General features: G+C 35.5%; 1 protein-coding gene across 1 annotated transcript in view; it reads left to right on the top strand.

The window, feature by feature from the left end:
• Positions 1-20,328, top strand: part of LRRIQ1 (leucine rich repeats and IQ motif containing 1) — a 725,247-nt gene that overhangs the window by 370,471 nt on the left and 334,448 nt on the right. Inside the window, exon 22 of the mRNA XM_053716929.1 lies at positions 16,243-16,344. Coding sequence (XP_053572904.1) covers positions 16,243-16,344 — 102 coding nt within the window. The remainder of the gene's footprint in view (positions 1-16,242; positions 16,345-20,328) is intronic.

Here is a 20,328-nt window from a genome sequence, read left to right as displayed (position 1 = left end):
TTTGATTCAACAGGCTTATTTGGAGGCGGGACAGTCTCCTCTCATTCTACTAGATCAGTTGTCACTTCTTGGGCTTTTAAGAATAAAGCTTCGGTTGATCAGATTTGCAAAGCAGCAACTTGGTAAAATTTAGTAAATGTATGCAAAGAAGACCATTTTGATCTATTTGCTTCTTCTGAAGCAGTCTTTCGTAGAAAAGTTCTTCAGGCAGCTGTCTGTTTGATTCTTCTGCTTATGATATAAGTTTTTTTCTTGAAATTTATGAGAAAGACATTTTTTTATGTGGATTTATTTTTTTCAGCGGAAATAGCTTTTTTTAATTTTATCGCTCCCTCTCTAGTGACTCTTCTGTGGACTTCCACATCTTGGGTATTTTTATCTCATACGTCACTAGCTCATTGGCTCTTGCCAATTACATGAAAGAAAATATAATTTATGTAAGAACTTACCTGATAAATTAATTTCTTTCATATTGGCAATAGCCCATGAGGCCCACCCTTTTCTTATGGTGGTTATGATTTTTGTATAAAAGCACAATTATATTTCCAGTTCCTCTTTTGTATGCTTTTTTACTCCTTATTTTATCACCTCACTACTTGGCTATTTGTTAAACTGAGTTGTGGGTGTGGTGGGAGGTTTATTTATAGGCATTTTGAGGTTTGGGAAACTTTGCCCCTCCTGGTAGGATTGTATATCCCATACGTCACTAGCTCATGGACTCTTGACAATATGAAGAAATTAATTTATCAGGTAAGTTCTTACATAAATTATGTTATTTCACATTCCAATGTTCTTCAAATAACAAAATATTTTCTATTTATTCAAAAATAAATATTTCTACATCTGATAGAATTTTGATAAAATATCTACTGTGTCTATACCTATATACTGTATATAGATGGTTATATGTAAGTATACAGATATATATATAACAATAGCCATTTAGAAATTCATAGAACATATTCTGCTATGTGCAGAACATTGTAATGTCAATTATTTACAGTAAATACATAGTTAAAACCTTTATTAAAAAATAAATATAGAATAAATATGCTTTAACATGTTTAACATGTTTTTAACTATTTAACTGACTCAAATGCACTTGTATATATATATATATATATATATTTATGTGTTTATATATGTCTGTAAATACATATACACACACACATATATACACATATAAATGCATAAATACATATGCGGACATATATGGACATATCTATATACATACATACACATCTTTAGACATGTATATTTATGTCTAAAGATGTTATGTTTATGTTTCTCAATGTTAAAGCCCTTTGTCTTCCCTGAGATCTCATATCTTTGAGCCTTTATAAATTTTTGTGCAATATATTTTTTAATAAGTTTTATTAGATAGTGTTATTATGAGTGTAACTATACCTTTTAATGCATTTTTTATGTGTTTTGTGCAACTTTTATGTTTTGCGAAATAGTTAAATAGAGCTCTGAAGTCGTGGTAATCATTCTAGAGTAAAACGCGATTGCGCTCAAGTGATCGCGTTTACTTTTAACTCGTAATACCATCAGTAAGCCCGACGAGCATAAACCCACGCGATAAACCCCTTATAGCTTGGGCGCAAACGTTTGCGCTCCACTTGTAATCTGGCCAATAATATTTTTTATAATAATATAAAAGCAGAAAATATATAATGGTATGTTTAAAGGGACATGAAAACCAATTTTTTTCACGAGTCAGATAGAGCATACATTTGTAAACAATAAAATTCTGTTATAAATTTCTTTCATGTAATTGGCCATGAGCTAGTGACGTATGGGATATACAATCCTACCAGGAGGGGCGAAGTTTCCCAAACCTCAAAATGCCTATAAATACACCCCTCACCACACCCACAATTCAGTTTTTACAAATAGGCCTCCTATGGAGGTGGTGAAGTAAGTTTGTGCTAAGATTTCTACGTTGATATGCGCTTCTCAGCATTTTGAAGCCCGTTTCTGCTCAGAGTACAGTGAATGTCAGAGGGATGTGAAGGGAGTATCACCTATTGAATTCAATGGTTTTCCTCACAGGAATCTATTTCATAGGTTCTCTGTTATCGGTCGTAGAGATTCATCTCCTACCTCCCTTTTCAGATCGATGATATACTCTCATGTTCCATTACCTCTACTGATAACTGTTTCAGTACTGGTTTGTCTATCTGCTATATGTGGATGGGTGTCTTCAGGTAAGTATATTTGTATTACATAAGACACTCTCAGCTATGGTTTGGCACTATGTATTTATATAAAGTTATAAATATATGTATTGTACTTATATTTGCCATGATTCAGGTTTCAGTATATTTCCTTTAGCAGACTGTCAGTTTCATATCTGGGAAATGCATTTTTTAGAAATTTATTTCTTACATGGAGTGTAGTCTTTTTTCAATTGACTGTCATTTTTCAAATTTGCGGACAGAATTAGGCTCGCGAGGGCGCAAAATGATAACGTTTATTGCGTCATTCTACCAAAGCTAAGTGCATTTGTTGTAAACTTGTGGTGATTATTCCTCCAGCTGTGGTTTGTAATAGTTGTCATGATAAACTTTTGCATGCAGAAAATGTATCCATCAGTAGTAGTTCATTACCTGTTGCTGTTCCCTCAACATCTAATGCACAAGATAGAAATAAATTCTTTTAAATTCACAGGTTTGATTCTATTCAGAAGGCTTTGTCTGCCATTCCGCCTTCTAATAAAAGTAGAAGGTCTTTTAAAACTTCTCATAAGGTTGATGAAATTTCAAATGACCAGCAACATACTGAATTATCATTCTCTGATGAGGATCTATCTGATTCAGAAGATCCTGCCTCAGATATTGACACTGATAAATCCTCTTATTTATTTAAATTGGAGTTTATTCGTTCTTTGTTAAACTAGTAAACGCTTAAATTCTGTTTATAAACCTCCTGTGGTTATTCCAGAGGTTTTTCCAGTTCCTGATGCTATTTCTAATATGATTTCTAAGGAATGGAATAAGCCTGGTACTTCTTTTATTCCTTCTTTAAGGTTTAAAAAATTGTATCCTTTGCCAGAAGTTAGATTGGAGTTTTGGGAAAAGATCCCCAAAGTTGATGGGGCTATCTCTACTCTTGCTAAACGTACTACTATTCCTACGGAAGATAGTACTTCTTTTAAATATCCTTTAGATAGGAAACTTTAATCTTATCTGAGGAAAGCTTATTTATATTCAGGTCATCTTCTTAGGCCTGCAATTTCTTTGGCTGATGTTGCAGCTGCTTCAACTTTTTGGTTGGATACTTTAGCGCATCAAGTATCGGATCATGATTTATCTAGCATTGTTAAGTTGATTCAACATGCTAATAATTTCATTTGTTATTCCATTTTTGATATTATCAAAATTGATGTTAAATCTATGTCTTTAGCTATTCTAGCTAGAAGAGCTTTTATGGCTCAAATCTTGGAATGCTGATATGACTTCTAAGTCCAGATTGCTATATCTTTCTTTCCAAGGTAATAAATTATTTGGTTCTCAGTTGGATTCAATAATTTCAACTGTTACTGGGGGGGAGGGAGTTTTTTTGCCTCAGGATAAAAAACCTAAGGGTAAATCTAAAGCTTTTAACCGGTTTCGTTCCTTTCAACAAAATAGGGAACAGATACCTAATCCTTCCCCCAAGGAATCTGCTTCCAATTGGAAGCCTTCTTCAAATTGGAATAAATCCAAGCCATTTAAGAGATCAAAACCACCAGCCCCCAAGTCCGCATGAAGGTGTGGCCCTGATTCCAGCTCAGCTGGTAGGCGGCAGATTAAATTTTTTCAAAGATGTTTGGATCAATTCGGTCCAAAATCATTGGATTCAGAGTATTGTCTCTCAGGGGTACAGAATAGGATTCAGAGTAAGACCGGCTGTGTGAAGATTTTTTCACGCATTCCGGTAAACCCAGTAAAGACTCAGGCTTTTCTGAAGTGTGTTTCAGATCTGGAGTTGTCAGGGGTAATCATGCCAGTTCCGTTTCAGGAACAGGGTCTGGGGTTTTATTCAAATCTCAAAATATAAAAAAATCAGTGCCCCAACAAATGTGAAATGATAGGTGCTAATCTAAATAACTAGATCTTATCCAGACCAAGTGCAATATGACATCAAAATATAGTGACATTAATGGAAAAAAAAAAAAATATATATATATATATATATATATACAGGGAGTGCAGAATTATTAGGCAAGTTGTATTTTTGAGGATTAAATTTATTATTGAACAACAACCATGTTCTCAATGAACCCAAAAAAACTCATTAATATCAAAGCTGAATAGTTTTGGAAGTAGTTTTTAGTTTGTTTTTAGTTATAGCTATTTTAGGGGGATATCTGTGTGTGCAGGTGACTATTACTGTGCATAATTATTATGCAACTTAACAAAAAACAAATATATACCCATTTCAATTATTTATTTTTACCAGTGAAACCAATATAACATCTCAACATTCGCAAATATACATTTCTGACATTCAAAAACAAAACAAAAACAAATCAGTGATCAATATAGCCACCTTTCTTTGCAAGGACACTCAAAAGCCTGCCATCCATGGATTCTGTCAGTGTTTTGATCTGTTCACCATCAACATTGCGTGCAGCAGCAACCACAGCCTCCCAGACACTGTTCAGAGAGGTGTACTATTTTCCCTCCTTGTAAATCTCACATTTTATGATGGACCACAGGTTCTCAATGGGGTTCAGATCAGGTGAACAAGGAGGCCATGTCATTAGATTTTCTTCTTTTATACCCTTTCTTGCCAGCCACGCTGTGGAGTACTTGGACGCGTGTGATGGAGCATTGTCCTGCATGAAAATCATGTTTTTCTTGAAGGATGCAGACTTCTTCCTGTACCACTGCTTGAAGAAGGTGTCTTCCAGAAACTGGCAGTAGGACTGGGAGTTGAGCTTGACTCCATCCTCAACCCGAAAAGGCCCCACAAGCTCATCTTTGATGATACCAGCCCAAACCAGTACTCCACCTCCACCTTGCTGGCGTCTGAGTCGGACTGGAGCTCTCTGCCCTTTACCAATCCAGCCACGGGCCCATCCATCTGGCCCATCAAGACTCACTCTCATTTCATCAGTCCATAAAACCTTAGAAAAATCAGTCTTCAGATATTTCTTGGCCCAGTCTTGACATTTCAGCTTGTGTGTCTTGTTCAGTGGTGGTCTCTTTCAGCCTTTCTTACCTTGGCCATGTCTCTGAGTATTGCACACCTTGTGCTTTTGGGCACTCCAGTGATGTTGCAGCTCTGAAATATGGCCAAACTGGTGGCAAGTGGCATCTTGGCAGCTGCACGCTTGACTTTTCTCAGTTCATGGGCAGTTATTTTGCGCCTTGGTTTTTCCACACGCTTCTTGCGACCCTGTTGACTATTTTGAATGAAACGCTTGATTGTTCGATGATCACGCTTCAGAAGCTTTGCAATTTTAAGAGTGCTGCATCCCTCTGCAAGATATCTCACTATTTTTGACTTTTCTGAGCCTGTCAAGTCCTTCTTTTGACCCATTTTGCCAAAGGAAAGGAAGTTGCCTAATAATTATGCACACCTGATATAGGGTGTTGATGTCATTAGACCACACCCCTTCTCATTACAGAGATGCACATCACCTAATATGCTTAATTGGTAGTAGGCTTTCGAGCCTATACAGCTTGGAGTAAGACAACATGCATAAAGAGGATGATGTGGTCAAAATACTCATTTGCCTAATAATTTTGCACTCCCTGTATATATATATATATATATATATATATATATATATAACCACAAATACACTTGTTCATGATTCGCAGGAAAGTCCCAAATGGAGTCTGAGACTCCAAAACAAACAAAACACTTATCTATGATGGTGCAGTGTAAGTCCAAAGTCCGGTCTGGATGTCCAACATATAGCTGATTCCTTGCTGTTGGAGTGGTGGCAGGCAGCTTCTTCTAAGCACTTGTTTGTGTCCCAAGGCGAAGAAATCTACAGAAATGAATTATATAAAAAAGAAGGCGCCACCATAGTTGACAATCAGTGGCAAAAACACACCGTCCACGCCTGTATTGCTATACTTACAGAATCCCAGACACTTGAGAAGTGTCACAAACGCCTCCTGGACTCTTAGAAGTCATCCAGATAACTCTCACTCTCGCTATTTCCGATCAACTTGTTCTGAGTAGAATGTCCGTGTCGTACTGCTGCTTCTCTCGGCTGACACACACAGTGACTTTCGTGTTCTACCTGTGTACCACAGTGCTGTACTGATATCTGTCCGGATGCAACACACTCTGTGTACACAGTAGATTTGCACTGGCCACAAGCTGAACAATACACCAATGTGTATCTGGATAAACAAATTTGTGGAACAAAGTCTTTAAAAGTATAAAATGACTTTATTTAAAGGGACATAATACTCATATGCTAAATCACTTGAAACTGATGCAGTATAACTGTAAAAAGCTGACAGGAAAATATCACCTGAGCATCTCTATGTAAAAAAGGAAGATATTTTACCTCACAATCGCCTCAGCTCAGCAGAGTAAGTTCTGTGTAAAAAGTTATACTTCACCTGCTCCCAGCTGCAGGTAAAAAAAAAAAAAAAAATGAAGAAGAAATGAACAGCAGCCAATCAGCAGTGCTGAGGTCATGAACTCTTACTGTGATCTCATGAGATTTGACTTCTCTCTCATGAGATTTCATAGTAAGCTTCCTTTACCTGATTGGTGAAATAATATGAGAGTGCACGAGGCTTATCCTTTCAGCTGTCCTAGGACAGACACACTAAAATGCTGCTTAGAAATCCTTTACAATGGGAGGTGGCTACTGAGGAACTTTTGAGGTAAAATATCTTTCTTTTTTACATAGAGTTGTTCAGGAGATATTTTCTAGTCAGCTTTTTACAGCTGTGCTGCATCACTTTCAAGTGTTTAAACATTTGGGTATTATGGCCCTTTAACCCCTTAATGACAACTGACGTACCAGGTACGTCATGCATTAACAAGTAGTTAATGACAATGGACGTACCTGGTACGTCAGTTGTCTAGGAGAGTGCTGGAAGCGATCGCAATCGCTTCCAGCAGCTCTCAGGGTATTGCAGTGATGCCTCCATATGGAGGCATCCTGCAATACCTTTTTAGAAGACTCCGATGCAGAGAGGGCCACTCTGTGGCCCTCTCTGCACCGGTATTTCGTTGGTGGGTGGGAGCGCAACAGGGAGGTGGGTGGGCGGCCCATCGCTACCCGGCATCCGGTTCCTAGAAGTGCAATGTGCACGCCGGGTGCCGGGAGCGTGCGGGGCGCGCGTGCGCATTAGCTGGCCACTGACACCAATGAGGGAAGGGGGGGGGGGGGAAAGATTTTTTTTTTTAAATCATATAAAAGGATCTGGGAGGGGGAGGGGGGTAGGGGTATTGTGGGGGGCTGCTACACTACAGAAAACTCCCCAAAAAAGATAAAAAAGCAAAAAATACTTTTGTTTTTGTGCAAATTGGGTACTGGCAGACAGCTGCCAGTACCCAAGATGGCCGCAATTAGATAGGGGAGAGGGTTAGAGAGCTGGGGGGGGGGGGGGATCATGGAGGTTGGGGCTAAGGCAGGAGTCCATCACAGCTAAAATATTTTATTTTTTTTATTAAAAAAAAAAAAAAAAAAAAACTCCTTTTATTTAGTACTGGCAGACTTTCTGCCAGTACTTAAGATGGCGGGGACATTTGTGGGGTGGGGGAGGGAAGAGAGCTGTTTGGGAGGGATCAGGGGGTGGGATGTGTCAGGAGGGAGGCTGATCTCTACCCTAAAGCTAAAATTAACCCTGCAAGCTCCCTACAACCTACCTAATTAACCCCTTCACTGCTGGGCATAATTTACGTGTGGTGCGCAGCAGCATTTAGCGGCCTTCTAATTACAAAAAAGCAATGCCAAAGCCATATAAGTCTGCTATTTCTGAACAAAGGGGATCCCAAAGAAGCTTTTTCAACAATTTGTGCCATAATAGCACAAGCTGATTGTAAATAATTTCAGTGAGAAACCTAAAATTGTGAAAAATGTAAAGTTTTTTTTTTTATTTGCTCGCATTTGGCGGTGAAATGGTGGAATAAAATATACCAAAATGTGCCTAGATCAATACTTTGGGTTGTCTTCTAACAAAAAATATATACATGTCAAGGGATATTCAGGTATTCCTGACAGATATCAGGGTTCCAATGTAACTAGCGCTAATTTTGAAAAAAAGTGGTTTGGAAATAGCGAAGTGCTACTTGTATTTATGGCCCTATAACTTGCAAAAAAAGCTAAGAACATGTAAACATTGGGTATTTCTAAACTCAGGACAAAATTTAGAAACTATTTAGCATGGGTGTTTTTTGGTGATTGTAGATGTGTAACAGATTTTGGGGGTCAAAGTTAGAAAAAGTGTGTTTTTTTCCATTTTTTCCTCATATTTTATTATTTTTTTTTAGTAAATTATAAGATATGATGAAAATAATGGTATCTTTAGAAAGTCCATTTAATGGCGAGAAAAACGGTATATAATATGTGTGGGTACAGTAAATGAGTAAGAGGAAAATTACAGCTAAACACAAACACTGCAGAAATGTAAAAATAGCCATTGTCATTAAGGGTAAGAAAATTGAAAAATGGTCCGCTCATTAAGGGGTTAACACAATGTTTCTCGGTCTTACACCTGATGAAATGGTCGTGTAAGACCGAGAAACGTTGTGTTAAATAAAGTAATTTTATACTTTTAAAGATTTTGTTCCACAAATTTATCCACATACACATTGGTGTATTGTTCAGCTTGTGGCCAGTGCAAATCTACTGTGTACACAGAGTGTGTTGCATCCGGACAGATATCAGTACAGCACTGTGGTACACAAGAAGATCACGAAAGTCACTGTGTGTGTGTCAGCCGAGAGAAGCAGCAGTGAGACACGGACATTCTACTCAGAACAAGTTGATCGGAAAGAGCAAGAGTTATCTGGACGACTCCTAAGAGTCCAGGAGGCGTTTGTAACACTTCTCAAGTGTCTGGGATTCTGCAAGTATAGCAATACTGGCGCAGACGGCGTGTTTTTGCCACGGATTGTGCACTATGGTGGCGCCTTCTTTTTTGTATCATTCATTTCTTTAGTTTTATTCAAATCTTTTCATTGTCCCAAAGAAAGAAAACTCATTCAGACCAGTTTTGGATCTTAAGATTTTGAATCGATATGTAAGAGTACCAACTTTCAAAATGGTGACTATAAGGACTAAACTGCCTTTTGTTCAGCAAGGGCATTATATGTCCACAATAGACTTAAAGGATGCATATCTTCATATTCCGATTCATCCAGATCAATATCAGTACCTGAGATTCTCTTTTCTAGACAAGCATTACCAATTTGTTGCTCTTCCTTTTGGCCTAGCGACAGCTACAAGAATCTTTTCAAAGGTTCTAGGTGCCCTACTCTCTGTAATCAGAGAGCGGGGTATTGCGGTATTTCCTTATTTGCACAATATCTTGGTACTCGCTAAGTCTTTACGTTCTGCAGAATCTCACACGAATCAACTAGTGTTGTTTCTTTAAAGACATGGTTGGAGGATCAATTTAACAAAAAGTTCTTTGATTCCTCAGACAAGGGTAACCTTTTCAGGTTTCCAGATAGATTCAGTTTCCATGACTTTGTCTCTAACAGACAAGAGACGTTTGAAATTGTTTGCAGCCTGTCAGAACCTTCAATAGCTATGTGCATGGAAGTTTTAGGTCTCATTACTGCAGCATCTGATGCAATCCTCTTTGCTCATTTTCATATGAGACCTCTCCAGCTTTGTATGCTGTACCAATGGTGCAGGGATTATACAAGGATATCACAATTAATATCCTTAAATCCCAAGTTCGACTTTCTCTGACTTGGTGGTTAGATCACCATCTTTTAATTCTAGGGACCTCTTTCGTTCGTGTAACATGGACTGTGATCACAACAGATGTGAGTCTTTCAGGTTGGGGAGCAATTTGGGGATCTCTGACAGCACAAGGAGTTTGGAAATCTCATGAGGTGATATTACAAATCAATATTTTGGAACTCCGTGTGATTCTCAGGGCTCTTCAATTTTGGCTTCTGTTTAAGAGAGAACCATTCATTTGTTTTCAGACAGACAATGTCACAACTTTGGCATATGTCAATCATCAGGGTGGGACTCACAGTCCTTATGCTATGAAAGAAGTATCTCGGATACTTGTTTGGACGGAATCCAGCTCCTGTCTAATTTCTGCGGTTCATATTCCAGGTATAGACAATTGGGAAGCGGATTACCTCAGTCGTCCGACTTTACATCTGGGAGAATAGTCTCTCCACCCAGATGTGTTTTCTCAAATTGTTCAGATGTGGGGGCTTCCAGAAATAGATCTGATGGCATCTCATCTAAACAAAAAACTTCCCAGATACCTGTCCAGGTCCAGGGATCCTCAGGCGGAAGCAGTGGATGTATTGACACTTCCTTGGTGTTATCAACCTGCTTATATTTTCCCGCCTCTAGTTCTTCTTCCAAGACTGATCTCCAAGATCATCATGGAGAAATCTAACGTGCTGCTGGTAGCTCCAGCATGGCCTCACAGATTTTGGTATGCGGATCTTGTTCGGATGTCCAGTTGCCAACCTTGGCCACTTCCACTAAGGTCAGACCTTCTATCTCAAGGTCCGTTTTTCCATCTGGATCTCAAATCATTAAATTTGAAGGTATGGAGATTGAGCGCTTAGTACTTAGTCATAGAGGTTTCTCTGACTCAGTGATTAATACTATATTGCAGGCTCGTAAATCTGTTTCTAGAAAGATTTATTTTCAAGTTTGGAAGACTTACATTTCATGGTGTTCTCATAAATTCTCTTGGCATTCTTTTAGAATTCCTAGAATTTTACAGTTTCTTCAGGATGGTTTGGATAAAGGTTTGTCTGCAAGGACAAATCTCTGCTCTTTCTGTTTTATTTCATAGAAAGATTGCTAAAATATTCATTGTTTTGTGCAGGCTTTGGTTCGTATCAAGCCTGTCATTAAATCAATCTCTCCTCCTTGGAGTCTTAATTTAGTTTTGAAGGCTTTACAGGCTCCTCCGTGCCTATGCATTCTTTGGACATTAAACTTCTTTCTTGGAAAGTGTTGTTTCTTTTGGCCATCTCTTCTGCTAGAAGAGTTTCTGAATTATCCGCTCTCTCTCTTGTGAATCTCCTTTTCTGATTTTTCATCAGAATAAGGCGGTTTTGCGGACTTCATTTAAATTCTTACCTAAGGTTGTGAATTCTAACAACATTAATAGATAAATTGTTGTCCCTTCCTTGTGTCCTAATCCTAAGATTTTTTTGGAGAGATCCTTACATTCTTTGGATGTGGTAAGAGCTTTAAAATATTATGATATTTATAATATGATTTCAGGAAGACTTCTAGTCTATTTGTGATATTTTCTTGTTCTAGGAAAGGTCAGAAGGCTTCTGCTGTTTCCTTGGCTTTGTGGCTAAAGTTTTTGATTCATTTAGCTTATTTGGGGTCGAGTCAAGCCCTGCCTCAGAGAATTACAGCTCATTCTACTAGATCAGTCTCTACTTTGTGAGCTTTTAAGAATGAAGCTTCGGTTGATCAGATTTGCAAAGCAGCAACTTGGTCTTCTTTGCATACATTTACTAAATTCTACCATTTTTATGTATTTGCTTCTTCGGAAGCAGTTTTTGGTAGAAAGGTTCTTCAGGCAGCTGTTTCAGTTTGATTATTCTGCTTTGCATTTAAGTTTTTTCCTTTCATTTATGAGAATAAACTTATATTTTGGGTTGTGGATTAATTTTTTCAGCGGAAAATGGCTATTTTTATTTTTATCCCTCCCTCTCTAGTGATTCTTGCGTGGAGTTCCACATCTTGGGTATTGCTATCCCATACGTCACTAGCTCATTGACTCTTGCCAATTACATGAAAGAAAACATAATTTATGTAAGAACTTACCTGATAAATTCATTTCTTTCATATTGGCAAGAGTCCATGAGGCCCACCCCATTTTTTATGGTGGTTATGAATTTTTTTTTTGTATAAAGCACAATTATTTCCAAATTATTTTGTTGATGCTTTTTAATCCTTTCTTAATCATCCCACTACTTGGCTATTCGTTAAACTGAATTGTGGGTGTGGTGAGGGGTGTATTTATAGGAAATTTGAGGTTTGGGAAACTCTTACATAATTCTTACATAAATTATGTTTTTGCTTCATACCTTTGTTATTCTTTCTTGAAGTAGCAGCAATGCCCTACTGGGAGCTATCTGAAGACATCAGTAAGCCAATCACAAGAGGCATGTATGTGTATTGACCAATAAGCTGCTAGCTCCCAGCTCCTTAGCTTTCCTAGGTATACTTTTCAACAAATGATGTCAATGGAAATGAAACTGATTAGATAAATGAAGTACATTGGGAAGTTGTTTAAAATTGTATGCTCTATCTGAAATACAAAAGGCAAATTTTGGGTTTCATGTTTCTTTTAATAAAATTAGTGAGACATATATTTTTCAATCATTAATAGCAGAATAGAAAGTAATAGTATTACAGTACATTCTCGGCTATCTAAAAATTGTTTGAAATTGTTTGTTGATAAGGAATAACTGTTTAAATTTAACACAGGACATTTCTGAAATGTGCTGTATTTTATTATGAATAACTGACAATCTGGTCCCTTTATTTAAAGGGACAGTCTACTCCAGATTTTTATTGTTTAAAAAGTTAGATAATCCCTTTATAACACATTCCCCAGTTTTGCATAACCAACACAGTTATACTAATATACTTTTTACCTCTGTGATTACATTGTATCTAAGCCTCTGCAGACTGCCCCCTAATTTCAGTTCTTTTGACAGACTTGCATTTTGTCCAATCAGTTCTGATTCATAAATACCTCAGTGGGAGTGAGCACAATGTTATCTATATGGGAGGATCACGTCTAGCTGTGAAAAACTGTCAAAGTGTACTGAGATAAGAGGTGGCTTTCAAGGGCTTAAAAATTAGCATATGAGCCTACTTAGGTTTAGCTTTCAACAAAGAATACCAAGAAAAAATAAAGTAAATTTGATGATAAAAGTAAATTGGAAAGTGGTTTAAATGTGTATGCTCTATCTGAATCATGAATTTTTAATTTTGACTAGACTGTCCCTTTAAGTAGTTTTATGTCTGTCCAGCTGACAGGTGACATATATCATTAATCATATGTTGGGGGTTTTGGCTGGCTGCTGTACACCATAGAGCTATATCAGAAGACTCATGGCCTTATCGTTGTCAAGTGATAATTACAGTAATAACAATCAACCGTTAGCATTAGTTTGCTGTGCTGTTGATGTCATAGTTCAGGTGTGTGAAATAGTATAGGAGCAAAGAGATTACACAGCTACGTAATTAAAATACTTAACACGCTGTTAACACATTCATTAAGACAAAAATCCAATTGATTAATAAAATATGTACATTATGGCATTCAAATAAATGAAGGAAGTGTAATAGAAAATATAATAACTAATATAAATTAATGCAAATACTTTATCAAGGTTTAAATGAGATGTTTGTAAGTTTATTCACTTAATACCGTTGTTTTCATTAGAATATAAAATTAAATATAAAAAACTGTTTAACAGAATCAGGTAATAGTAAAAGTCGCAATACTAAGGAATAGTTTAATAGGAACACAGTTTTTTCCTTGTATTTAGTGAGCATGAGTTTTCTTTGTGGGATAGCATTAAACGTTTTTACTTTTCTTGCAGCATATGTTTAGCTAAACAAAAAACATATACACAGTGCATAGATCTAAAGTTTCATATATATTGAAGAGCACATCTCTACTATTATAAAACCTCTCCCAGCTAGTTTTCTGCCTTGGGTGGCCGGCATTGCTTTGTTATATCATATACTGTGGCATGCCTTTGACTTCTCAGACAAGCAAATTCCTTAGCTCCCTGACACTGCTCGTCATAGGATGATCAAAAGACTAGCTTCACATATAATTCCCCAATAGGTAGATAAACATATATCCAAAACAAAATGTCTAATAGGCAGAGTCACATTCACTTCTGCGGCTAACGAGTTGTAACTGAACTTCAAATCACGCTTCTTTAGAAGTATGTATAGATATGCTATGCGAAATATCTGGGCCTCCATCCATCTTCTGATGCAAAGTAAGCTGGTAATACTTTTTTTTCTCTTTGCGTAAACATTTTCATCACCAATAATTGTAAAAATAAATCTATAGTTTGTTCTTACAAGGTTTTAGGTATTTTAATGGCATGGTCCTTATTTGTATCATTTAGAGATAAACCAAGAAATACAGAGAATTCTCAGATTAGACAAATCCGTAATTACAATGTTATTTTTGTTGACTATGTTCAGTAAAGTTTGAGGGAACTCTCCAAATCTTATTGGATAAAGGATGATCACTGGAATGTTCTCTAAATACTTTAGTAAATCTAGGACGTTTCACATTAAACAACAAGCGGATATTATATTGTTAGTTTTCCATATAATAGTAATTGCAGAGAGGGTCTGCGTTGGTATGTGCATCTATAGACTAGTGATCATCTACATATGGCTTTTTAAAATAAGGTTAATAGTAATCACAAATGTTATACGTGCCAACAAGTACCGTTGACATCACCATATTTCATAACAAATCTACTTTACATTTTAGTGCGCAAATGCTTCAGAATGTTATTATTTACCATATCTCATTTCATTTTTCCACACCGTTTACATTTTTTATAGTCTAGTTCCAATGACATAGGACCCCAAAGATTCCTTTACTTGCACATTTTTTAAATAGCTTTAAGGAAAGAATTTTTTTTTTACGGTCAAGCAAGTCAATAAAAGTGTTTCAAATGTAGGGTTATAACTTATTAGAACTTTAATCAAGTCTATCTAGTGCTATTTGTCTTTATTTTTTGTGTGTTCTAATTTCTCATACCCGCTGCAGTGGCTCCCATACTGCAATCCTCGAATGTCATGAATGCTTGACTACCAGATACTTGAAAGATTATATGTTTATCCATAAAAAGATGTCACCAATTAGAGAGTAACTTATCTATTTTGAGATAAGTTACAAACACACGTTTGTAGTCCCTTACCGTAACTGTGTGATCTGTTACTAATAATATGTTTTTAATATGAACGTTGTATACAGTATTTAAGCTCAGAATAAAATAGCTTTATGTTGAAATCACAATCTAAGATATATACAATAAAACAAGACTAATGATAGTTAGTATATCAATACATTGAACTTGATATCTAGACTCCGAGTTCAAATTTCAATACTTGTGGTTTTCAGATGAAGATTCTTAGAAGCATTAAGTTTTGAAGAGACACATCTCAAGCAAATGAAAAGCATGATGCCACAGACATGCTTTGAAGTTGAAATTGTATTAGAAAAATTGATTCAAGGTTTTAGAAATATGACAGTCTAGGTTTTCAGTATTTTCATCTGCAGTGCTTTGCCGCTTCTTGATTAGAGAAGTTTTGTTACATTTTTATTATACAGTCAAACAAGGGTAATTATAAAAAAAATAAGATATTTTTTTTTTTTTAAATTAAGAGCTAAAAGTATATTTATATAAGCTGGCTTATAGATACTGTTGCAATATCCGATACTAATTCTTTTGCTTTTTGTAAAGAACAATATATTATTTTTATAAAACTTTTGTTTGGAATTTCCATTTTTATTATTTTGTTTTGTTTTTTTATATATATATAATTTACTAATTTTAGGCCAATTTTATTTCTTTCATGCCATGAATTAACCTTTTTAAATCCATTCATTGAAAGCATAAACTGGAACTTTTGGTTACAAAATGAAGCAAAATTAACTTTGTATACAGTGAATATGAATATAGAGCTTTATTTTGTTTTAGCAGTTAATAAAGAACATGTTTTGGTCTATGTAGTATGAATGGCCCTAAGACATATTCAAAGAAAACCAGCTTTTATCAGTACATTTAAAATAAGTCAATGTAGCCATTTTGATTCTCATTAACTAGAATGCTTTCAAGTTGTATAATAAGCAAAGCAATCCCAATTCGTATGCAGGGCTGCCTTCATTCTACGGATCATTTCTCATAGTTTATTGTTTTCATATCCTGACCTCAGAAAAAAAATCATTTTCTTTGCCTTTTAAATCTTGAAAAAAAGAATAAAATAAGCTTTAAGCAGACCAAAACGTATCATGCCCTTTTAACTTTAGCATGTACTTTTTCATTTAGATCCTGCTGTGCGACTGGCGTTGTTCAAACACAATGAAAATAAACACGTGCCTGTAAAGCCACCAAAGAAGGTACAATCAACCAACACAGAATATTTGCAAGGTGAGTACCAACAATTAATATTTTTTTTTTAGTTATTTTTTTCTTCTAATTTTAGACTGTAATAGTGCATGTATTTAATATTGGTTAATTATTTCACTATATTATGCTCCAATTTGCTATTGCTATTTCTGTCAAATTAACCGTGGATACATTTTCTGTATAGCAACAATATTCAGAGCTTTATATTCACACATGATAAGAATCGCTAAAACATATTCCATTGTTTAGCAGTGATTTTCATTATCTTAATATGTATTTTTTTTTTATGTGACAAACAAAACATTTCTAATACGTGTGTGATGTTTGAGGACTCCATTAAATGTACAAAATATTTTGTTCTGTTTGGTTCTGGGCACAATATTTGGTTCTTTCAATGTTGCAGAGCTTTGTTTTTTGATAAACGGATGTTGCTGTGCTGAATAAACTAACTTTTTTTCTGTGGGAGTTGTCCTTGTCAGTCAGTGAGCACTAACCATGCACTTAATGTTTTTCATTTTAAGTGTAAAGTCTTTTTACTATTTTTTATATGTTGCTCTATGGTATACATGATAGGCAAAATATGTAATATGTCGTTTTAATGTAATATAAAAATAAAGTTTTTAATCATGTTTTCCTGTAATTCACCTATGGAAATTGTGTCTACCCCTTCCCAAAGAGAGACTTGAGTGCATCCGATATAAACCAAAGCTCCTGCAACATTATACACCATAATTTCAAAGGAGATAAGATTAATATACTTGGATATTTTCAGGGGTTGTCCCTTGAATTAATAATTTTAAGCATTTATTCTCTATGCATATGCCGTGCTTAATTGCTAATATATACTAATAATATTACACTCACAAATGTCCTGACATCCTAGTTAAGAATCTTTTTTTTCTGTTTTAAAAGACATTTTTCCGGAAAAATTACTCCTTGAATTGTAAATAAATAATTTGATAAAGGGTTATATTATACCCCTACATTAGTTGTAATAACTAATAAAATCAGCAAATATCAAACCATAGGATCTCATTTATATGTTAGAGGAAAATAATGAGTAAATGTTCTACTGTTTTAATTTTACAAGAAGTACACAAATACAGAAGATGAAAATGAAGTTAAGTATCCTGAGAATGAAAGTAAATAAATATAACGTTTTCAGAATTGAAAGTACATTTATTGTAAATATAGTAAATGATTTATGTGAATTAACTTCAGTTGCAGACAGTGCCTATGCAATATATTTTTTATCTTTTTTTATTGATGTCTTAAATGTTTTAACATGATTTTTGTCTGGTAAATGGAATAGGTATGAATACATAACATAATAATGTTTTTACATTTAATTATGGTTCTTCACATTGTTAAAGGTATTATGGAGCTGTTTTTATTACCATGTATTTGTAACACATCACCATGTTCTGCAGAACTGAATACACAATAAAATAAGTGTACAGTACATCACAGTTATACATAATGTTAAACTCAAAAAAATAGACTTGGCAATACAGATTGACACAAAAGAAAAAAAGGGGACTTGCTCCAAAGACCTTACACACTAAGATGAACAAAAGGTTGTATTGGATGATTATATGAGCTTGGGGAATGACTTGAAGTTTCTACAACAGTGAGGAGAGACAGTGGTTAGTTTATTCTGATAGGGTAGGGTTATAAGCAATGAATATTGTTAATTTTCAGATACCAAAAGTACAAAAATGTACTAAAAAATATTTTTTTCTTTTTGCATCATTAAGTCAAAAGGCAAGTGATTCATAGTCCAAATTAGTAGTTAGATGCGCTCCTGGTTAAATGCCATTCACACTCAGAGAACGACAGTTAGAACTGTTTTACCCTTTTAAAACAGAACATACTAAACTATTAGATATTTAAATCAGTTCAGAAAGGACTCAACATCAAGCTCCTCCAGTTGTGCAACTCTAAAAAAAGTCTGTAGAGTTCTCTTTAGTGAATCTTGTGGGTAGAATAAAAGAGAGTTCTCTTTAGTGAATCTTGTCTGTAGAATAAAAGAGAGTTCTCTTTAGTGAATCTTGTGGGTAGAATAAAAGAGAGTTCTCTTTAGTGAATCTTGTGGGTAGAATAAAAGAGAGTTCTCTTTAGTGAACCTTGTTGGTAGAATAAAAGAGAGTTCTCTTTAGTGAATCTTGTCGGTAGAATAAAAGAGAGTTCTCTTTAGTGAATCTTGTCGGTAGAATAAAAGAGAGTTCTTTTTAGTGAATCTTGTCGGTAGAATAAAAGAGAGTTCTCTTTAGCGAATCTTGTCGGTAGAATAAAAGAGAGTTCTCTTTAGTGAATCTTGTCGGTAGAATAAAAGAGAGTTCTCTTTAGTGAATCTTGTCGGTAGAATAAAAGAGAGTTCTCTTTAGTGAATCTTGTCGGTAGAATAAAAGAGAGTTCTCTTTAGTGAATCTTGTCGGTAGAATAAAAGAGAGTTCTCTTTAGTGAATCTTGTCGGTAGAATAAAAGAGAGTTCTCTTTAGTGAATCTTGTCAGTAGAATAAAAGAGAGTTTGCTTTAGTGAACCTTGTTGGTAGAATAAAAGAGAGTTCTCTTTAGTGAATCTTGTCGGTAGAATAAAAGAGAGTTCTCTTCAGTGAATCTTGTCGGTTGAATAAAAGAGAGTTCTCTTTAGTGAATCTTGTTGGTAGAATAAAAGAGAGTTCTCTTTAGTGAATCTTGTCGGTTGAATAAAAGAGAGTTCTCTTTAGTGAATCTTGTCGGTTGAATAAAAGAGAGTTCTCTTTAGTGAATCTTGTCGGTAGAATAAAAGAGAGTTCTCTTTAGTGAATCTTGTTGGTAGAATAAAAGAGAGTTCTCTTTAGTACATGTTACAACATAGGACAGCAACTGTGTCTCGGACTGGTATCCCTTTCACATAAAACTAATCTCTCCAGCTTTTTGCCATGGCAAAATAAAATAATGAACGATCAGCGTATGATGCATAAATATTGGGAGAAAGCAAAGATTTGCAAATTCTAATGGAAGGGGAATTGGAGGGGAGATTGCTGAAAAATACAAAACAATCCTCCTAAACACAGCTGTATACAAGACATTGTGAGGACTAAATGTAATTATCTGTCATTGTATGATTTGAAATAACTAGCATGCATGTGTGCACTAAGTTTTAGATGTGGGCATTTGGATGTGGCAAAAGGAGGCTACTCGTGTCATTCGGCTTTTGATGCGGAAAAAAGGAGGCCGCTCGTGCCTTTTAGCTTTGGATCCGTAAAAAGGATGCTGCTCGTACCATTTGGCTTTGGAAAGGAGGCTGCTTGTGACATTTGGCTCTTTTTTTAAAGCCACGTTTATTCTTGTGAAAGTGCAACACACTACAAACTGGATTTGCACAAATTGTAATGTGTTGCAATTTGACAAAAATAAAAATGTGGATCCGAAAAGAGCCGAACGGCACAAGCGGCCATATTCTTCCCCATTCAGATGCTAACGAACATCCGAACGCCCACGTCTACTAAGTTAATATGTCACTTGGCTATGCAAATTAAAGGGCTATAAAACTACAAAAAGAATATTCTGTAAACTGTGAGAGCATTTTGTCATTGCACTGCTGCATGCATATAACCCATGCAAAAAGGGTTAATTAAAGGGACACTGAACCCAAATTTTTTTTCTTTCGTGATTCAGATAGAGCATGCAATTTTAATCAACTTTCTAATTTACTCCTATTATCAATTTTTCTTCGTTCTCTTGCTATCTTTATTTGAAAAAGAAGGCATCTAAGCTTGTTTTTGGTTCAGACCTCTGGATAGCACTTTTTTATTGGTGGATGAATTTATCCACCAATCAGCAAAGACAACCCAGGTTGTTCACCAAAAATGGGCCGGCATCTAAACTTACATTCTTGCATTTCAAATAAAGATACCAATAGAATGAAGAAAATTTGATTATAGGAGTAAATTAGAAAGTTGCTTAAAATTTCATGCTCTATCTGAATCATGAAAGAAAACATTTGAGTTCAGTGTCCCT

Source organism: Bombina bombina, chromosome 6 (assembly GCF_027579735.1).
Source record: "Bombina bombina isolate aBomBom1 chromosome 6, aBomBom1.pri, whole genome shotgun sequence".
Classification (NCBI taxonomy): domain Eukaryota; kingdom Metazoa; phylum Chordata; class Amphibia; order Anura; family Bombinatoridae; genus Bombina; species Bombina bombina.
This window is presented reverse-complemented; position numbering and strand designations above follow the sequence as displayed.